The 21,968-nt window shown below is 35.1% G+C and overlaps 1 protein-coding gene across 4 annotated transcripts in view; it reads left to right on the top strand.

The window, feature by feature from the left end:
- The window catches only part of VPS50 (VPS50 subunit of EARP/GARPII complex), a 140,205-nt gene that overhangs the window by 31,298 nt on the left and 86,939 nt on the right, over positions 1-21,968 (top strand). For 3 of the 4 annotated variants that reach the window (XR_003795229.1, XR_003795230.1, XM_029233543.1), the window contains exons 10-12: positions 8,519-8,561; positions 9,962-10,060; positions 11,708-11,848. Coding sequence is in view for 2 of the 4 variants with exons in the window: in XM_029233543.1 (XP_029089376.1) it covers positions 8,519-8,561; positions 9,962-10,060; positions 11,708-11,848 (283 nt within the window). In the remaining 2 variants the exon portion in view is untranslated. Of the gene's footprint in view, positions 1-8,518; positions 8,562-9,961; positions 10,061-11,707; positions 11,849-16,796; positions 17,402-21,968 lie in introns of those variants that run through there. The other variant, XM_029233545.1, reaches the window with a different exon arrangement.

The following is a 21,968-nucleotide window of genomic DNA, read 5'->3' as shown; positions in this document are numbered from 1 at the left end:
CCTGGATCTGTGGAATTTAGCAAAGGCAAGATTCAGTCTTTGCTTGGAACTGAGTGCATCAGGGTGAAAAGTCATTTGACACTCTGGTAATCATAGGAATAGTCATTTCCAACTGAATTCACACTCTTACTTTCTTTAACATTTAAATGTATTTTTATTCCTGTTGATGGTTAGAGAATCGAGAAATATATTCTTTTTTAGAAATGTCCTTTAAGAGAATCATTCCATGATTCTGAGCATTTCTGAATTCTTGTGTGGTGTTTTTTTGTTTTTATGTTGCAGGCAAAGTCATATGTACAGTGTATCTACTCATGCACTTCTTAATTTTTCTTTAGTAGATTGTATGTTCCTCTTTTCTTTCTTAGTCACATTGCTCCTTTATTGGAAATAAAGTACTTGGTAGAAGGCAGAGACTCTGTGGTCTTAGGAGTAGATTACATGGAACAACTGAGGGTTGACTCTTATGATTCTGAAAATAGAAAAAAAGAGAATTCACAAATTTGCTTCTGCATAAAGAGGCATTGACTGTTTACCTAGTAAGTCTCAGGTTATATGACTATGTAGTTTAATACATGAAGTACCAAGCAATTTGGTATACCCAGTTAATTGAAAAATGAAAGAAAACTGGTAGCTCTTCAATACCTTGTGTCTTCCTTGAGATGTGCTGTGTTTCAGCATCTTTAGTAAAAGATACTGTAACACCAGTTTTGTTCACTTTGATAACTGACAGGGTCCATTTTTACATTATTTGACATTTCTTGAGTTGATTGACAGAGAGTTATATAGTTGGGATTTACTGGGAATAAGAATCAGTGTGTTTATGTTAAAATACGTCTGAATGAAGCATTTGATTTCTTTATCACTTGATATTTATCTAAATTAGTTTCAAGAAAAGTTATTAAAAGTCAGAACTTCTTTATTTTTTGAAATTTCATTTGAAAGAAACTACTGGAATGTACCTGAGAGCATGCTGGATTATGCTCTGAAAAGTTTGTGTACCAACTGAACTAGTTTGTTGAGTACTACATTTTAACATACACAGATGGATTTAATTTCTCATAATCTTTAAAATATCATTTTATTTTTTTCTCTGAAGACGATCTTGGCAGTTGAAAGAAAATTTCAGGTTTTAGAACTTTAAATCACAGAATAATGAGCACAGCTTTTAGGTACAAATACAGCAGTACTAGGGACTATTCTTCCCCTGTTGCCCTTGATTTCATCTTAGCAAGCAGTGCCTGCTCTCTTTCTCTAGACTCAGGCAGGGGGAGTGCAGGAACCTTACCTGGAGCAGTGTTGAGCAGTGAGTGTTTGTGCAGGATCACCAGGCCTGCTTAGCTACACCCATATGTAGATCTGAAGTCCCTGTTGCTTGATTGGCTTGGGCTGAGTTATTGATACCATGCTATTTGGACACCACCTGCATTCCTTATGTTTTATCTTAACTTCTTTTCCTCTGGCTTCCTCCCCCACACAGTGCCATTTAAAATTAAAGTGAAATCTACACAAAACATAATACTTGAACAAAACGTCTTAAAAGGTAAAGGTTTTTCTTTCTGCCCACCCATCATTCCCTTTCCTACTACCTAGTATAAACTGCTTTTACAGCTTATTAATTTTTTTCCTAATAGATTTCACTGTAATTTAACTACATGAGAATATCTTTTTCCTGATTTATCACTGTAGGTAGTTGTTGATGCTCTGACTGTTTACTCCCCATAATAAAAATCAATAAGAGATAGGTGTTTGGTATACATTTTCCTTCTATTTGCTTCTCCATCTTCCAAGTTTTGTTAGTGAAACTCTTATTTTTACTTGGTCAAGTTTATAATGTTTATATTCTTTTCACAACTATAATTAAATCTGTGCGTTTTCTAACAGGTTACTTCTAAAAAAACTAACCTAATAGAAATCATATTTACTATATTATGTTTATTTAAATATTATTATCTGCAGAACTGAGTGATTGGGCTTATAAAAAAGGAAAATTAATCCTTTGTCTCTGAAAGAAAATCAAAATCCATTAGTGTCTTTCTATTTCTGTTGAACATTTTTCACCTTTTTGGTATGACTCGGCTGCTATCATTTCTTTGTAATATTCCTTTTTTGTGTATTTCTTTGTCCTGTGTTGTTATAGTTACCTCTCTGAAAATTATTTTTTTTGATATGGGATACATGGGTGTAAGTGTTCAGATTTTGAAATGACCTTAATTTAGTCCATACACAATTGAAAGAAAAATTATTTTTTTCCTTAGAAAATGGAAGGCATTGCTCAGCTGTCTATTCCAGCCTTCTGTTTTGTAGGACAAAGTCAGATGCTACTCCCATTCTCATTCCACCATAAATAGTGTCTTTCCTTTAGAATTTTTAGGATCTTTTTTCTACTTGAAGTTATAAATTTTCACCTGTCTAGAAAAGTCCTGTGTCACTCTTTACTCCTAGATGATGAGACAAGAATGGAGTATTATTTAATGCTTAACTGCATGAGATGTTATGTTACTTGTTATACCAAGAACTCTTGAAATTATTTCTCTAGGAATTTGTAATAACAGGCAGTTAACAGGCAGACTGTGGGATAATACGGCAGACTGTGGGTTAACAGCACAGAGTGCATAAACAGAAGCCATCAGAGACGTTCAAGCTGTGAATGGCTCACTTCCCAAACCCCAGCAGGAATGGGAAATACTGACATTTATAGGAGTGGGAGTAGAAGCTAGGCACCATTAGCTAAGGCAGCACTGACTATACAGTAATTCTAAATTATATTTTAATAAGGTTTTCTCACTAAAGCTTTATTTTTCAACTTTTAAATATTGAATCCTGATGATGGTGATAATGATGATGGTATAATAATACTTAAAAAATTTTGGCCTTTACTATGTGTCAAGCACTGTACTTGTCATTTTCCTTACTTTTTCTTATTTAGCATTAACAAAATATTCCTCAGAGGTGTTGTTATTGTCTCTCTTTTATAGATGAGGATGTCGATGCTCTGTAAAATAAGTGGCAAAGCCAGGATTTAAACTTAGATCTGTTGGGTTGCAGAGCTTGTTGTTCTTAAACCACAACTATGCTAGACTGTCTACCAGTGTGATAGCTGTTATGTGTAGTGGGACTCATGGCTATTTGGCCAAGTTATATTATTCTGCTCCAGTATCTGAGTTATATTCTTACTAGAGTTAATTGTATTTTTTCCTAAAACCTATTTCTGCCAGTTGTGTTTGTTACTGTATTTATGTTGTTTAAGTAAATAAACTGAGATGAAACACAATTTTTGAAAGTAAGTTGAATGCATTGTAAAAACAGAACATATTGTTAAAAATAAATTTCCTTTTGAATTTTTTGTAGATGAAACAACTCATAAAAAATAGGGGCATATAAGGTAGCAGTGTGATCTGACATTTGGATTGTTTTGCATTTGTTTTTAAGCTCCTGCTTCACTTTTGAGAAACTGAAACTTGAAATTACAGACAACTTACTAGTCATTTGGCTCATATGAGACTAAGAATTTAAAACTCCAGTCAAATGAAAAGACAAGACCTTGGCTCGAAATCAGAAATGGGTGAATGAAGTACATTTATACAATTTTAGTTAAAATATTCAGTACACATAAATATTCTTGTTTTAACTTTGATCAATTGACCAACTAAAAGGTCTTCTGCTGAGCTCTAGCACAGGGTTGGCAGAGCGCCTTTGTCTTTAAAGGGCCAGATAATAAATATTTTAAGCTTTGTAGGCCATAGGTCTTGCTTGCAACTATTCGGCTCTGCCCTTGAAGACCAAGAGCTGCCTTAGATGATATGTAAACAAATACATATGGCTGTGTTTCAATAAAACTTTATTTAGAAACATAGCCGGTTGGCTAGATTTGGTTCCTCAGCCTGACATCTGCTCTGGAATTACATTTCATAAAGTTTGGAGATGTTGTGAACATTTTTAGTGTCCTTAGTAACGGACTCTAGGCTTTCTCTGTGGTGAATGATAGTGTTCTGGGTTAGGTCAGGGATTTCTGAACAGTGTATTTTACTTACGTGTATTTCAGAAGTTTTAGCACTCTACTGAACCATATATAAAGATGTAGTAATTGGGTAACTGGTGTTCAGCATATAATGGAATCTTGAAACTTTAGAGCTAGAAGCAACCTTTTAGATCCAGCCCACTTTTGCATAGGAAACTGATGCCCAGAGTTATTAAGAGACTTGTCTTAAATCACATGGCTTAATAACAGAACAGGGAAAGATCATTAAGAGGCTAATTACTTTCATACTATCTTGTCTTTCAGCAAGTCAACTTTGTACAAAATTTTGATTTATATGCATTTTGCAAGTGTGTGTCCAGATCAGTTATTTAAAAGAAGACTTTTAATTATTTATGGATATGTTATCTTTCATATTTTCTATAGTGATTATAAAAATGCCACCCCAGGGGCTTACCTGGTGGCGCAGTGGTTGAGAGTCACCTGCCGATGCAGGGAACGTGGGTTTGTGCCCCGGTCCAGGAGGATCCCACATGCCGCGGAGCGGCTAGGCCCGTGAGCCATGGCCACTGAGCCTGCGTGTCCAGAGCCTGTGCTCCGCAACGGGAGAGGCCACAACAGTGAGAGGCCCGCGTACCACAAAAAAAAAAAGCCACCCCAAAATTGTTTGATTCATTCCATTCACTTGCGGATAGCCTTTAATAGCTTTTAGCCTTTCATCTTACAACTGGTAATTTTTTTGACTGTAATGTAGCTTTTATTTATCCAAATGTTTATGAATAGGTCCTTTTTACATACTTTGATTAATTGACTGAAATAACTGGAATTCAGGTTTCTAAATGATGGCTAAGGGTTTCTTTAAAGTCTGTACATTTAATATGTCCACTCGTTAATCACATTTTTACATATGTATCTTTAATTAGTAGCAAACTGTTATCAAACTACAGTTGTAGATTTTGAGAGCATTTTTAATAAGACCAAAATGTTTGATTTATAAATTTTATATTTAAAAATTTCTGCATACTATTTACATTACGATGTTTGCATTAACTCTTAATATATAGACTATAAAATCATTTTAATCATAAATAATAGAAGCAATAAAAATATCTAGATTTATAATAACATTGTAAATAAACTCTAAAGCCCATTTCTTTCAATTGCGAAGCTGAAAAATCATTACTCTCGCCTATGAATTAGTTTATATATATTCCTTTTTTCTTCAAACTCACAATATTCCCTGAGAGAATATGTTTACCAGTTCTGATATTTATTATTCTGCGTGTTCTTGCCTCTCCATATCTGTGTCTCTAGCTTCAGCCTTAGGTGAACTGAGCCCTGTGTGATAGAGGAGTGGAACCAGCTTCCACTCTGCTTATCTCGTTTTCTTTCACTAAGGCACCTGTAGACCCAGAGTCTAGTCTGACTCTTTTTCTTCTAAAACGTTCTCCTTTTTTTTTTTTTTTATCTCTGTAGTTTTTTTTTTTAATTGAAGTAGAAAATGGGGGCTGAAAGAATGATGGTAAATTTTTGTCATTTTTTGTTTAAAGTGCAAATTTGACTTTGCAGATATTTATTACCTGCTCTGAGTCAGGCAGTGCGTTTAGTTAGTCCTGGGGCGTCACTGGGGAATAAGCCACAGTCTGCTCTGACAGATAGTCACAGATATTTCTTTACTCTAATTCAGGGTGCTGTAAGCAGAGCATTGTGAAACTTAAGGGAACAGTCAGCAGAGGAAGACTTCTGAGAAAAGATGACATTTGGAAGATAGATGGACATTTGGGCCCAAGTGAGAAAAGGAGAATGTACTTTATAGTTATTGTGAACATTATATGCAAGAACAGAGGGTGTGAAAGTCTGGGGTTTGTTTGGGGAGTTGCACATAGCCCATATGACTAAAATACAGTTGACCCTTGAACAATGTAGGGGTGAAGGGCGCTAACCCTCAGCTCAGTCGAAAATCCATGTATAACTTATATAGTTATAAATTATACTCTGAGTCTGTGATTCTGCTTCTGAGGATTCAACCAACTGAGGATTATGTAGTACTGTAGTATTTACTATTGAAAAATATCCCCTTATAAGTCGACCAGTGCAGTTCCAATCCCTGTTGTTCAAGGGTCAACTGTATAAGCACTGAAAAGTGAATGGGAAGTTAATTTTTCATGTCAATTGTTAAGTCTTATGTGCCATGCTAATTTGGGGCTTTATCCTTGGTTTAATCGGGAGCCATCAGACATTTTAAAGCAGTGGATTAATGTGATTTTTATTTCTGCTTTACTTAGGAACTGCAAACTCAGATGTCTTTAGGGACCAGGCAGGTAACATATATGTGAAGCTGCCAGATGACAGCAGGAAATGGTCAGGTCTGCAGGACTGTTGGGCCTTGCCTAAAGCCTTTCACATACAAGCTATTGAAAATGATGCTTCTGCCAAATCAAACAGAATGTTGACCAAATCCAGTCTGGAGTTAGACCCCTGTCTCTCTCTCTATCAAACCACTTTGGTGTTATCTCCTCAGTTTGCATTAAAAGGCTCTATAAGAAGCAAAGACAAGGAGTCCATGAATCCATATTGTATATTCTGTAAGGCTGTTACCAAGGGTGTTGTTCCTTAGGAGATAAAATATTGCTATCCTCTTTATCAAGACTGGCAAAATTTTCTCTCTCACTTAATGCCAACAAAAGTGATTTTTTTTCTCTTTGTTTTGTTTTTTCTCTTGAGTTACTGGTGTGTTTTGATATTCTGGACACTGAATTGTGTACTCTGGGCTTCCCTATTTGTTTTGGCTGCTAGGACTTTGAGAGTCACATTTATAATCAGATGACAGTTGTAAAAAACCTTGTATAATTTTGGTGTATTAAACTACATCTTCCACTTGTTCTTACTGTTTTATTTTGCCTTAACCTCTTTCGTTAAAAATGTTTTCTCTAAAATAGTATTTATGTTGTTAGATACCACAGATCTTTTTTAATATTGGGATATTATAATTCAAATAATATCAGTGTTTTAAAAAACTGACCTAGGGAGAATTAAAGGGGAAAAAAATCAGATTCAATCACATATTCTAAGTGTATAACTCAATATATTTTTACAAAGTGAACATAATTGTGTAATTACCTCCCAGAAACAGAAACAGAACTAGAACATTTCTAATACCCCAGAAACTTCCTTCATGCCCCATTCCAGTCATTATTTTCCCAAGGTAACCAGTGTTCTGGCTTCTGTGACAGAAGTTTTGCGTGTTTTGAACTTTAAAATGTACATACTGTATGATTCCGTTTATACAAACTGACTTCTTTTTGTCCAATATTATGTTTTTGAGATTCAGGTAGTATATTTTCATTGCTATAGTATTTCATCATAAATATATCTCACTTTACCCATTTAATTGTTCACAGACAATTGAGTTGCTTCATTTTGCCTATTACAAATAATGCTGCAAGGACTGTGTATGCACTTATGAAAGATACATATCTAGGACTTCTGGGACATAGAGTATTTGTGTGTTGAGTTTTAGGTGTTAACAGTTTCCCAAAAGGTGCTATCAGTTTTCCCTTCCTCCAGGATTGAATTGCGTGTTCCTTTTGTTCTACATCCTTGCCAACATTTGTTGATGTCATTTTTAATTTTTTAAAAATATTTTTAGCCATTCTGGTCGTTTGTTATAGTGTCTTATTGCAGTTTTAATTTGCATTTCCTGAATGCCTGATGGAGTGCATATTTATATGTTTTATGGCCAATGGGATATCTCCTTTGTCAAGTATCTGCTTAAGGCTTTTACCCTTTGTTTTTATTCTGTTCTGTTGTTCTGTTTATCCTTATAATAAGTACCACACTATCTTATTGCTGTAACTTTATAATAAGCCTTAACCTATTTTAGTGTATGTCTTACAGCATTGTTCTTCACAGTATTCTTGACTGGTCTTAGCCCTTTGAGTTTCCACATAAATTTTAGAAACGGCTTGTCAGTTTCTACATTAAAAAGCCTTCTGGGATTTTGATTAGAATTAGAGATCATTTTGGTGAGAACTGATATCAACAATATTGAAGGTTTTAGTCTGTTTACATGGTATATACCTCTATGTAGTTGTCATCTTTATTTTAGCTGTACTTTGTATTGTATATTTTTTATTTGATTTATTCCCAGGTATTTGGTTTTTTGAAATTGTATTTTTAAAAATTTCATTGTCTAATTCTTTGTTTCTAATATATAGGGATTAATTTTATTTTTGACATTTTACTTTTCATCTATATTAAATTATTATCTTTAAAACTTGCTATCAGTATTTAATTCTTAAATTCTTAGTTTTATCTATAGATTCTTCAGGATTTTCTGCCCACACAACCCTGTTGCTGCTAGTGATGACTCTTCTGTTTCTTCCTTTCTAATTCTTTTCCTTTTATTTATTTTTCTTGCCTTTTTGTACTGTCTGTAGGATCAGCAGCACAACTTACTGCTCATACTATTGATCTGTGCATTTAATTATTCAGTTTGTCTCTTTTAAAGATTGACACACCTAAATCTGTTTTATTTAATAGTGAACTGAATTCAAAGCTGCAAGATACTTTAGAGCAAATTGAGGTAAGAAGAATTATATATTAAGTTAAATGACTTTTTCTTTTCAGAGGTTTTTGAATAGCATAGATGCATCTTATGTTTTGACTTTCATGTTATTATCAGTGTTTCTACATCACTATACTTTGTGTTTTTCATTTGGAATATCTGTGCATGGTCAAGTTAATGGTAATTTACTTGTACTCTCAATAATACTTTAGGAATTGTGGGATCTGAAAAGAGTATTTGAAAATATTACCATATCCAGCAAGATCCCTAAACTGTTAGTCATAGGTGTGTTCTCATGTAAACTATAGGCAAAATACTTAACCATGTATTAATTATTTTTTGATTATCAACTGCTACTCCTTTTTAGTTTAGTGAGTTTATTTATTTAAGAATGATTATTGGCTGATGATAACCCTCCTAAATTCCTAAACCTCATAATAATATCTCATACAATTCATCAAATATGTAGAAACTGGAAAGGAAAAGCTATGTCATTGTGAGCATAAAGCCTTTTCCTCCTACATTTATTCAGAGTTCATCTCTTTCCTCAGAATCTTTGCAAAGCAGAGTGTTCATTTAAATAAATTTAATAAGAATTATTTGGTTTCTTCTGATACTTTATTTTATTGTTTTCCTGATGAGAGTACTTAGAAAAGTTGTGGGTAGACTTTCAAATGACTTTTGTGAAAGTAGTTTTTGATCATAAATGCAATTATTTCCTAATTGTAAGAATGACAGTTTATTTGATAAACATAAATAGAACTGCTTTGAAAATCCCTTAAGTAAATAATCACGTGAAAATTTTAATGAGGACTTTCTTTCAAAGCTCAGTTTCTTTCATTCTTATAATTTTCTGTATAAGTACAGAATAATATTTATCTTAAAATGAAATCATTGAGATAGAAACCCATAAACAAAGTTGGTACATTTAGATATGAAAGGGCAGTACCTTGAGGTATGTACTTTTAAGGTCAATGTAGTTTTCTTGAAAATTATCATTGCTTTTCAGTGATTTACAGAAGGATTGTTTTATTTTTCAGTAGTCCTACAAACTCAGTTCATATAATTGTAAGATTTTAGCAGATGCTGGAGGAAACATAGTTAAGTAAAATTAAAAACTAAAATTCCTTTAGAGACTATGATAATTATTTTGTGTCCCTTGAGACACTAGGCATGTTTTTTTAAAAAAACTCATATATTAATAACATCTCAATAAACTTGAGTATAGCTGGTAATAAGAATTATAATTTATTTTTATTTTTATTTAAATTTGTTTTTGACTATTAAATCCAGTGTAATAGTAAATGTGTTTAGATATTAGTTAAAAGTGAAAAATTAGTTTTACTTAATATTTTCTTCTTACTACCTTGAAAATATAATTCCTTAACCACCTCTTGCCTCCTCTTTTAATTATACAGGAACAGTTGGATGTTGCTCTGTCCAAAATCTGCAAGAATTTTGACATTAACCATTATACCAAGGTTCAACAAGCTTATCGACTTCTTGGAAAAACACAGGTTAGTTTTGAAAGGATGTTTTCTTTTTTCTTAATCAGGAATCTGTTGATCTTCATGATTGCTTAAGTTTGAATATTATTATTAATATAGAGTGCTTAAAAAGTTTCATTTAACAAAGTAAATTTTTATGTTGTATTAACAATAATAACATGATCTCATAGGCTCAGAGTGTGTGTAGTGTGATTAAAACATTACAGGGGCTTCCCTGGTGGCGCAGTGGTTGAGAGTCCGCCTGCCGATGCAGGGGACGCGGGTTCGTGCCCCGGTCCGGGAAGATCCCACATGCCGCGGAGTGGCTGGGCCTGTGAGCCATGGCCGCTGAGCCTGCGCGTCCGGAGCCTGTGCTCCGCAACGGGAGAGGCCACAGCAGTGAGAGGCCCGCGTACCGCAAAAAAACAACAACAAAAAAAACCATTACAGAAGTCTGTTTTAAACTATGAAGTGTTTCTCAAGTTTAATATTTTCACCATTCTATGTAGGTTTTTTAAAAAGTATATTATGAGATAATTCAGTGGGAGAGAATTGTAGTCTTTTTTACCTCAACTCTTGGTCCCGAATAAGAACTTCTAAATTTGGAGCCTCGTGGCTCCTAGATGAGCCATCATGACTCCCTCAAAGTGGTATGTAAACTTTTGTGCATTGTGTACATTTGTTGTAAAACAGGTCCGTTGCATTTATCAGATTTTTCAAAGGATTCTATTATCCTCAGAATGTCCTCACTGCTCCCATGATGCATGGCTTTACATACTCTTACTTCTCAAGGGCTTCCTTGAAAAATTTGAAGTAGAGGCCACAGTTTGAAAATTAATTATATCTTCTGCAAATATAGGATTATACATTTTTCTAGAGAACATCCAAACATGATAGGTGTAAATGTTTTCTTCCCTTAAATGGTCTCTTGTCTTAGAAGGAAATTGAAGACTTTACCAAACTATTTAAACTCTATTTACATTTTATAATAAGAATAAAGAAGTTTGGTTATTTATTGTACTTTATTAGTTTTTATATCTGAAGCTATACCTAGGGAAAAATACTAGAAGGAAGACATTTGGTAATTTCGAGGGACATGTTTAAAGACCTTTGAAAATACAACTATAACTTCTGATTTCCCCCATTAGATGAATTCTTTTACTCATTAAATATTTATGGGTACCTACTATGTGCATTGCTCCAGGCACCTGGATATAGGCCCTCATGTATCTTACCTTCTAGTGAGGGAGACAAACATTAAAGAAATAAATTAGTGTAAGTGGATAGAGTGATGCAAAGTACTGATTTATATAGGATAGTCAGGAAAGGCGTCTCGGAGAAGATGACCATTGAGTATCCTGAACAATGTAAAGGAATGATGGCAGAAGGCATCCAAAGGTGTGATTATGCATGACATGTTTGGGAAAAGGTAGGATGGGTACCAGTGATAAATACAGAGCAACAGAGCAGTGTTCATAATTCAGGTTTATCTTTAGTGGTATGATGTTCTGGTTATTTGCAGGCTTATTTGCAAATAATCAACACTTATAATTCTGTGTATAATAGTTATTCGTGCTGTAGCTAAAATTGGTAAAGATTTTTTTCCTGTGTTTTTAAAATCTGTTGAAATTTATTTTAATAATAGGAGATTATGTTGTATGTTTTTTCTTTCCATAGACAGCAATGGATCAACTTCATATGCACTTCACCCAAGCCATTCATAATACTGTGTTTCAAGTTGTTCTTGGTTATGTGGAACTATGTGCAGGAAACACAGATACAAAATTCCAAAAGCTGCAATATAAGGATCTCTGTACGGTATGTCATAACTTAATTATTGTTCATATCTATTTTAGTTTTTAAGTTTATATTTCATTTATTTTAGAGCCTACTATTTGAAGATATGTTTGCAAACAGTTTTTCTCCCATATTATTCTTTTCCTCACAGAGAAACTGGAAGATTCAGTCACATAAAGAGTAAAGGTTGATGAGATGGTACAGATCTGTGGAGTGCGGTTGCTTCTAAATGGACTCTCTCCCCTCTTATAGCTTCTTGTACCCCTCTGTCTCAGGGTCTTAACTCTCTTCTGTGAGCATCTAGGGTGCTTTTAAGCAATCATCTTTGCTGATTTTCCTTACATACTTTCAATCAGTCTTTTCATGTGTATAAATGTTGCTTCTGTCAGCATCTGTAACCAATTTTTCTTTTTCATTCTTAAAGATACATAGGTCTGTAGGTAATATAATCCACAGGTGCGAAGTGAACTGAGTTGGGTTCTCCTTTCGAATTGTTCTTGCTGATGGATTGATGTAGTGTGAGGGAAAGAGAATGATGAACCTCTAGGAGAATGGGGGTGCTATTTGCTTTTAAAGGAAGCCTGGTAAAGCATGAATTCTGTTTGATACTTATTAACAGAATTAGGTATGATAGGTTCTTTAATGTTGAAAGAACAGACTTAGAGGAGCTGAATAATGAGATGAAGAATATGATGCATTTTAAGGTGGCCCACTTTCTTTGGCACTATTCCTGATAAAAAATTAAGGACGTTTAGAAATTACCTCAGGCTTCTTGGAAGTATTTAAGTCGGTGCTGTTACTGGCAGACAGGGATGTGAATATCTCTTATAAGCCTAAGTAGGTTTTAATTTGTTTTATAGTATTGAGTTATATTTGACCTATTTAAACCAGGTAAGATTAGGAAGAGATTATCTCATATCAGATTTATTTATTTAGTTTGATGAAAAGATGTGGACTTTTAGTAACTGAGTTCTGTAAATTAAAGTGGTTAGCTCAGTAGAGGAAAAATGGAAGGAAGCCTTAGATGTTCAATCAATAAGCTGATGGAAGGAAACTTAAATATGTTTTCCTGGTGAGAACACATATCAAGGATCTGGAATGGCATAACTCAGGCAAGTGAGGTGATTTGTGAAGGAGCCTTGTATTAGGATGTACAATTCTTAATTTTTCAATATATGGCAATTGGGAATCATTTTTGCCCTAATTAAAATTAACTGATAATAATTATTGATGAAATACTGGTGTAGGAGCGTATGTGGCAACCGAGTGTCAGGTAAGAAAGAAACAACAGAGCCCCCAGGATATATGTGCATGGTGTTGACTGGCAGATTTTGGAAGTGAGAAGGAAGAGCCGAGGCATTTGGGCAGTTGGTTTTCTCTGTATAGTAGCAGTATTTTGAAGGAAGTCCTTAATCATAGATAAAAGTTTAAATATAATGTTAAAAATTGAAATAAGTGATTTAAAATTTTGTGTTGAAGTATACTTGATTTAAAATTTCTGCTGCACAGAGAAGTGATTCAGTTATACGTATATATGTTCTTTCCGTATTTTTTCCCATTGTGGTTTATCACAGGCTATTGAATATAGTTCCCTGTGCTGTACAGTAGAACCTTGTTGTTTATTTTATATATGGTAGTTTGTATCAGTTTAGCTCTTTTATTTTTATTCTTTTATTCTTTTTATTCTTTTTTAACATCTTTATTGGAGTATAATTGCTTCACAATGCTGTGTTAGTTTCTGCTGTATAACAAACTGAATCAGCTATACATATACATATATCCTCATATCTCCTCCCTCTCGAGTCTCCCTTCCACCCTCCCTATCCCACCCCTCTAGGTGGTCACAAAGCACAGAGCTGATCTACCTGTGCTATGCGGCTGCTTCCCACTAGCTATCTATTTTACATTTGGTGTGTATATATGTCCATGTCTTTTATTTTAGACAATCACTTCCCCTTCTTATATTTTTCATGGCATCCCATTTTTGAAAAGACCAGGCCCTCTGCCTTATGGAATGTGGCAACGGATCTTACTGTTGATCCCCTCTGCTCAGCACAGGGTCTGGTTATAGTAGCCTTTCTGTCCGTTTGCTGAGCACTTGAAAACAGTGATAATGGTTATGAGTAATAATCACAGAAGCTAAAATAAAAAAAGATTGAAATAAATGAAATAGTATACTGATCAGAGTTGATAGAGGGATAGTGTTTCTGTAAACAGGGGAACATTTTGTTTCCTTTAAATGGAAAGAGATTGGAAATGAAAAGAGATAATCATCTGCTTGTTCTTATTCACAGTATTATTTTATAAATTTTTTTTAATATAAATTTATTTTTGGCTATGTTGGGTCTTCGTTGCTGCGCGTGGGCTTATTCTAGTTGCAGCGAGCGGGGGCTACTCTTTGTTGCGGTGTGCGGGCTTCACATTGCGGTGGCTTCTCTTGTTGCGGAGCACGGGCTCTAGGCACGCGGGCTTCAGTAGTTGTGGCTCGTGGGCTCTAGAGCGTAGGCTCAGTAGTTGAGGCACATGGGCTTGGTTGCTCTGTGGCATGTGAGATCTTCCTGGACCAGGGCTCGAACCCGTGTCCCCTGCACTGGCAGGCAGATTCTTAACCACTGTGCCACCAGGGAAGCCCCACAGTATTGTTTTAAACCACTGACAGATGTCAGTCTATTACTAAATGGGCTAGAATGAAATTGAACTTTTTTTTCCATCTTTTTGGACATTCCTTTACAAAGAAACCTGGGGCAAAATTAGTGTTCTGTTTTTTATTTTCTCTGATAAACAGAGAACTTCAGCATTCTTAAGGCCAGCAGCATACTGTCCCATTATGAAGTGTCTGCCATTTGTGTTCTGTCACCATTGCTCTAAGTTTAAAAGTTTAGTTGACTTTGAACTTTTTGAAGTCATTTTGTAACTGAATGTACTTTCTTTACTAAACTGTAATTTCTCAGTGATTTAAAGGCACAATTTTTCTTTTTATAGTTTATCTTTGTGTAGTTTCCTGTTTTTTCTTGAATGTATCGACTTAAGAGTTTTTAGATCAGTAATTTAGGCTCTTTTAAAAAATATGTACATTATATTGAAGCACAAGTAAAGGACTACTCCTTAGAAGCAAAAGTTTCAAATGAGAATTAAATCTCATTTCTGGCAAGGGCCAATGTAAAGGGGCATAGTGGTTATTTTATCTGATTAAAAAGCCTCTTTGTGATTGCGTTTATCAATACATTGATGTACCCTACATGTTCACACCAGTTTGTGGAGAGATTTAAAGACACCAAGTGGAAGCTCTTTATTTAGTGACCTCGTAAAGAAACATTTTGTAGGTTTTTTGAAAGTTTATGAAGTATGCATCAGTTTTTTAAAAAAAAATGTTTTTTTAACATTTTTTTTTGGCAGGCTGATGGGTTTCCCTTGGGAGCTTATTTCAAGATGTTAATTAGGATACTGTTGATTAATTTTATGATAATAGAGCTGGCTAAGCTGGCTGCAGTGTTCTCAACCATTTTTCAACTGTTCATTTTGAAATGCTTTTAATGAGTTTTGAGTTGTGGTTTTTTTTTTTTTTTTTTTTTTTTTTTGGGGCCGGGGGCCCACCCCCGCTGTGGCCTCTCCCCTCCCAGAGCACAGGCCCTGGACGCGCAGGCTCAGTGGCCACGGCCCACGGGCCCAGCCGCTCCGCGGCGCGCAGGATCCTCCTGGCCCGGGGCACGAACCCGTGCCCCCTGCATCGGCAGGCGGATTCTCAACCACTGCGCCACGAGGGAAGCCCCTGAGTTCTGTTTTTGAAATGAACTTGATAATGTAATAATACTTTGGGGGAAAATGTAATGTTTCTTTTAGAAAAAGCTTTCTGAAATAATTTCAATATGTATTTTCTCCTTTTGGCACATTGGAGGTGTTTAGTAAATGCTTCTTAAGTATATTGGATTGACCTCTTCGTCTCTAACTTGTGCAGTGTTAATCAATTTTCAGATTTGATTAAGTGAGAGGGAAAGAAAACCAACATTGAGCACTTTCTCCATGCCATGTACTTTTACAGGTTTTTTACATGCATACATCATAGAAAGACCAACTAAAGGCTCATCAAATGTTCCATTCTTCTAGTTTTTAAATTTTTGATGCTTATAAATACTACCTCTTGATATTGAATTGTAATTCAGTGGCAGTTTAAGGGTCAATAAATATTTTTAGTAAGATCTCTGTTGAAGGTATAGTTTATTTTGATGTTCATATAAGAGCCTAGAGAAATTTCCTCTTTTGAGACAAAAAGCTATTTTCTCTTATCAAATAGTATGAGAGTATACAGACTCTCTATGATGATAAGCTGCCAGGAATTTCAGTGCTAAATTTAATGTTCATTTGTAGTAACCATCTTGTTTTGGGTTTTCTGTAGAATTAACTGCCTCCTTATCCTTTTTCTGTTTTCTGACGACTTAAACTCGTCTCTTTATATGTTTTTATATCACTCACAGTCTTTATGGAGTTAGAATACTGATTATATAAGTAGTCGCTCAAATTCAGCAATCGTTAATTAATATACTTACTCTTAAAATACATGTATTTTAAATTATACACCTAAAACACTGATTGTAGGAAAATACAGATAAGCAAAGGAAGAAAATAAAAAATAATATTTCTGTATGCAGAGCTGGTTCTTTTAATGTGTATATAAGCAAATAGCTTTTTAAAGTAGGATTATGCTGTACACAGAGATTTAGAACATTTTTTTCCACTTGCTGCTTTATAAACAATTTTTCATTTCAGTAAATATGCTATGCACATACCTTTTAGTGGCTTGACAGTACTTCATTGTAAGAGATCCTGTGGATTAATTAACCAGTTTCTTATTCTTTGTTGTTCATAATGACAAAAGTTGGAAATAATATAAATAACACTGTAGTAAAATTTTTTTTTTTTTTTTTTTTTGCGGTACACGGGCCTCTCACTGTTGTGGCCTCTCCCGTTGCAGAGCACAGTCTCCGGACGCGCAGGCTCAGTGGCCATGGCTCATGGACCCAGCCGCTCCGTGGCATGTGGGATCTTCCCAGGCCGGGGCATGAACCCATGTCCCCTGCATCGGCAGGCGGACTCTCAACCACTGCACCATCAGGGAAGCCCTGTAGTAAATATTGTTAAAGCTAAATCTTTGCACACATCATTAATTATTTCTTTAGGATAAATAATGAAAAATAAAATTGCATTGCCAAAGGCTTTGGTTTATATTTCCAAAATTGCCCTCTAGAAAGTGTGTTTCAACTTATGCTCCTCATCAGTAGTGTCTGCTTTTATCCTTTTTCCTGTGCACATGAATGCTGATTATTTTATGTTTAATAGCTTAATTGTCAGATACCAGAAGGTAGCATATCAATACTAATTTATGTAGCTTGTCACTCAAGCATATTTAGCATGTGAAGGAAATTAAACAGGGACATTTAATTGATTGTTGAGGTTAATTTGGTTGATTTGGTTGGATAGGTGAGTGGACCTTTCCTTTCTTACTAGAGAAACATTTTCAGTTGGAGGAATAATGCTATTTACTTGATTGCTTTATCAGATCAGTTTTAAAATACTCTAAGAATTCAGATGTCACATTCTTATCACTTATATAGTAGCACCCAGCTAATTTTTTATATGAGTTATATATATTTTTTAAATATAAGAGTTATATATTGGTTTCTAAATATTTAAGGTAAAATAAAAAATAAGTTTTGGTAATTTTAAATATTCCAAACTTAATGATCAAAAGATAAGGAAAGTTTATCCGTCTCTTCCTTTTTCCCTGCCATTTACTCTTTGGATTGTCAAGAACTGTGAAGGGTCTGAAATTTTATCCTACTTGCAGATTAACAAGCTAGCCTGTTACTGTTTCATGGATGCTGGTAGAAGATGCAAGATTCCACTTTCTTAGTGCTCTGACTTAGTGTAAACCAGTTTCCCTTGTCATTACCCAGCTTTTGTTAATCAGTCAAGTAATGGGTTCAGCTCAGCAAGGGTAAATATGGTTATAAAGAGTTTGAAACCTAGTAAGGTCATATTAATTATGATCAGAGGTAGAATAAGAAAAGTTCAAACAACATATACAGTAGTGTCAGTGGGATCAACACAGTTCTTTAAGGGTTTAAGGAGGCAAAAGAGGAGCCTGCAAGTTTTGAGTTGGTTTTGGATTTCAAGAAGCACGATGTATGTGGCTGAGTACAGGGATACAGAGGAAATAACCTGAGCAATGGCATGAAAGAAGAGCATAGGGCAAGTGAAAGGAACAGTAGGTTGTCTGGCTTGGTTTAACTGGATTCAACCAAGTATGATGATTTGGTGGTTTCTGCCATACGCTGGAACTAATGAGTGCCTATGGAGAACATGCTTTGGGCTGATGTTATCTGAGTAACCAGCTTTCCCTCTCTTGGCTGGAAGTGAAGGGGTTTTCTAGTCACTTGAAACTGGCTCAGATGTGATGCCCAAGTCTATGAACCCTTAAAACTATCAATGTAACTTAGACTGCTGGGTGATTTTGTGTGTGTGTGTGTAGGATGGGGGTAAATGTTAAAGAGCCAACCTATTTTTAACACGTGGTACACAGCTACCAGCAGAAACAAAATAATTTACTGGTAAAAGCCATTCTCAAAACCTGCCAAGAAACCATATTCTTAATTGGTCTTTTTACATTTAAATACTGCCCATTTTTGGTGATAATCTTAGCATAGGGTTTCACAGCATTTTATTACTTGAAACTTTGAAAGATAAATTATATATTCTGATAACACAAGCTTTGCTTGTTTTATAGTATTAAGCTTTCCATTTGATTAAGGCCATTTAGCAGCAATTAGACAAAACTGAGGATGGTAGTAAAGGAGCCCCCTTCTGTGTATTTCACAATTTAGAGGGTGCTAGTTACTTAGTTCCAAGTTGGCATCATTCATACCAGACATATTACATATGTCTTCATGTGTAAATACATATTTAGTATTAATGATAAAATGCCTGGGAGATGAGAATGACTTTTTTCACCAAGATGTTTGTGTTGTTGTGTTTTTTGTTTTGTTTTGTTTTTTACAATGTTGTGTTAGTTTCTGCTGTACAGCAAAGTGAATCAGCTATATGTATACATATATCCCCTCTTTTTTGGATTTCCTTCCCATTAAGGTCACCACAGAGCACTGAGTAGAGTTCCCTGTGCTATACAGTCTGTTCTCATTAGTTATCTATTTTATACATAGTAGTGTATATATGTCAGTTCCAATCTCCCAGTTCATCCCACTCCCCACATCCCCCCTTGGTGTCCATACATTTGTTCTCTACGTCTGTGTCTCCATTTCAGTTTTGCAAATAGGTTCATCTGTACCATTTTTCTAGATTCCACATATATGCGTTAGCATACAATATTTGTTTTTCTCTTTCTGACTGACTTAACTCTGTATGACAGACTCTAGGTCTATCCATGTCTCTGCAAATGGCACAATTTTGTTCCTTTTTATGGCTGAGTAATATTCCAATGTATATACGTACCACATCTTCTTTATCCATTCCTCTGTTGTTGGACATTTAGGTTGCTTCCATGTCCTGGCTATTGTAAATAGTGCTGCAGTGAACATGGGGTGCGTGTATCTTTTGGAATTACAGTTTTCTCTGGGTATATGCCCAGGAGTGGGATTGCTGTGTTGTATGGTAGTTCTATTTTTAGTTTTTTAAGGAACCTCCATACTGTTCTCCACAGTGGCTGTATCAATTTACATTCCCACCAACAGTGCAAGAGGGTTCCCTTTTCTCCACACCCTCTCCAGCATTTGGTGTTTGTAGATTTTTTGATGATGGCCATTCTGACTGGTTTGAGGTGATACCTCATTGTAGTTTTGATTTGCGTTTCTCTAATAATTAGTGATGTTGAGCAGCTTTTCATGTGCTTCTTGGCCATCTGTTGGTCTTCTTTGGAGAAATGTCTATTTAGGTCTTCTGCCCATTTTTGGATTGGGTTGTTTGTTTTTTAAATATTGAGCTGCATGAGCTGTTTATATATTTTGGAGATTAATCCTTTGTCCGTTGGTTTGTTTGCAAATATTTTCTCCCATTTTGAGGATTGTCTTTTCGTCTTGTTTATGGTTTCCTTTGCTGTGCAAAAGCTTTGAAGTTTCATTAGGTCCCATTTGTTTAGTTTTGTTTTTAATTCCATTTCTCTAGGAGGTCAAAAAGGATCTTGCTGTGATTTATGTCATAGAGTGTTCTGCCTATGTTTTCCTCTAAGAGTTTTATAGTGTCTGGCCTTACATTTAGGTCTCTAATCCATTTTGAGATTATTTTTGTGTATGGTGTTAGGAAGTGTTCTGATTTCATTCTTTTACATGTAGCTGTCCAGTTTTCCCAGCACCACTTATTGAAGAGGCTGTCTTTTCTCCATTGTATATCCTTGCCTCTTTTGTCTTAGGTTAGTTGACCATAGGTGCGTGGGTTTACCTCTGGGCTTTCTATCCTGTTTCATTGATCTATATTTCTGTTTTTGTGCCAGTACCATACATACTGTCTTGATTACTGTAGCTTTGTAGTTTAGTCTGGAGTCAGGCAGCCTGATTCCTCCAGTTCTGTTTTTCTTTCTTAAGATTGCTTTGGCTCTTCAGGGTCTTTTGTGTTTCCATAAAAATTAAAAAAATTTTTGTTCTAATTCTGTGAAAAGTGCCATTGGTAATTTGGTAGGGATTGCATTGAATCTGTAGCTTGCTTTGGGTATTTTAGTCATTTTCACAATATTGATTCTTCCAGTCTAAGGACATGGTTTATCTCTCCATCTTTGTGTCATCTTTGATTTCTTTCATCATTATCTTACATTATCTTACTTGTTTTCTGCATACAAGTCTTTTGCCTCCTTAGGTAGGTTTATTCCTAGGTGTTTTATTCTTTTTGTTGCACTGATAAATGGAATTGTTTCCTTAATTTCTCTTTCTGATCTTTCGTTGTTAGTGTGTAAGAATGCAAGAGATTTCATGCATTAATTTTGTATCCTACTGCTTTACCAAATTCATTGATCAGCACCAGTAGTTTTCTGGTGGCATCTTTATGATTTTTTTATGTATAGTATCATGTCATCTGCAAACAGTGACAGTTTACTTCTTGTTTTCTGACTTGGATTCCTTTTATTTCTTTTTCTTCTCTGATTGTTGTGGCTCAGACTTCATGTTTTTAAATTATGAATGAATCTAGTTTAGTATAAGGAAAGTTTTGCTATAGCATATGCGTGTTTTACCTATGGAGAGTCATAGTTTTTAAAGCTTCAGAGAGACTCTAGGTTATTTGCTTTATCCCTTGGCATTAGATACATGAAGTGAAATGCTGGAGTCATGACCAAGTAAGTCACAGAGTTGGGACCCATGCCCAAATATGTGCCATCCAGTTCACTATACTGAGCACCACTCTGATTTCCAATGATTAGAAAGTACCTAAGCTATTCATATTTTGTACAGCTTGGTCCTTACAGAAGTAATTAGAGGTTGGAGAGATCTTGTAATTGCTTGGCCCAGCCACTTATTTAGGTCCAGAGTTCAGCCTTCCCAGAGATATTTTTAGCTCCCTGGGCCTAGTGCTGTTTTGACCTGCAACATATTTCCAGAAACCTCCCAGCTAAACAGTAGTCCTTTCCAGCAGCTTCTGGTGATGTGAGCTCACTGTGCTAATAGCATTCATCTAAAGATTCTGATAAGCCTTTGTTGTTTTCTTTGAAATCCATCTACTAGTGAGTGTGTGTGTGTGTGTGTGTTTGGATGGGGGTGGGGATGGCAGCACTACGAGTTTTAAATCTCTGAGAGGATGCCAAACATCTGCTCCCTTTATGTTTGTCAGGATGTGATTAGAGTGATAAATCAAAGTGAAACAAGAGCATAATAATACTTTAAGGATACTCCTAAGAATTTTTATTTTGATGTTTTAATATAAAAAAATCATCTTCCTGAAATTTTTGGAGGTAATTGGTAATAGAGATTTCTGATGGGTATAAAAGTAAATTAATGTGAACTAAAAGGCTAAATTTAGCGGCCTCTTTTTTCCATATTTACCACTTTGCACTGAAGCAACTTTCAAAAGGTGACATTTTTTTCATTGTGTGCTTCAGGTTTGAAAAGGCTGCATATATTCATTTCTGGATTTACACTGTTCTGTGAAA

Source organism: Monodon monoceros, unplaced genomic scaffold (genome assembly GCF_005190385.1).
Source record: "Monodon monoceros isolate NGI ecotype Baffin Bay Population unplaced genomic scaffold, NGI_Narwhal_1 Super_Scaffold_2, whole genome shotgun sequence".
NCBI lineage: Eukaryota > Metazoa > Chordata > Mammalia > Artiodactyla > Monodontidae > Monodon > Monodon monoceros.
This window is presented reverse-complemented; position numbering and strand designations above follow the sequence as displayed.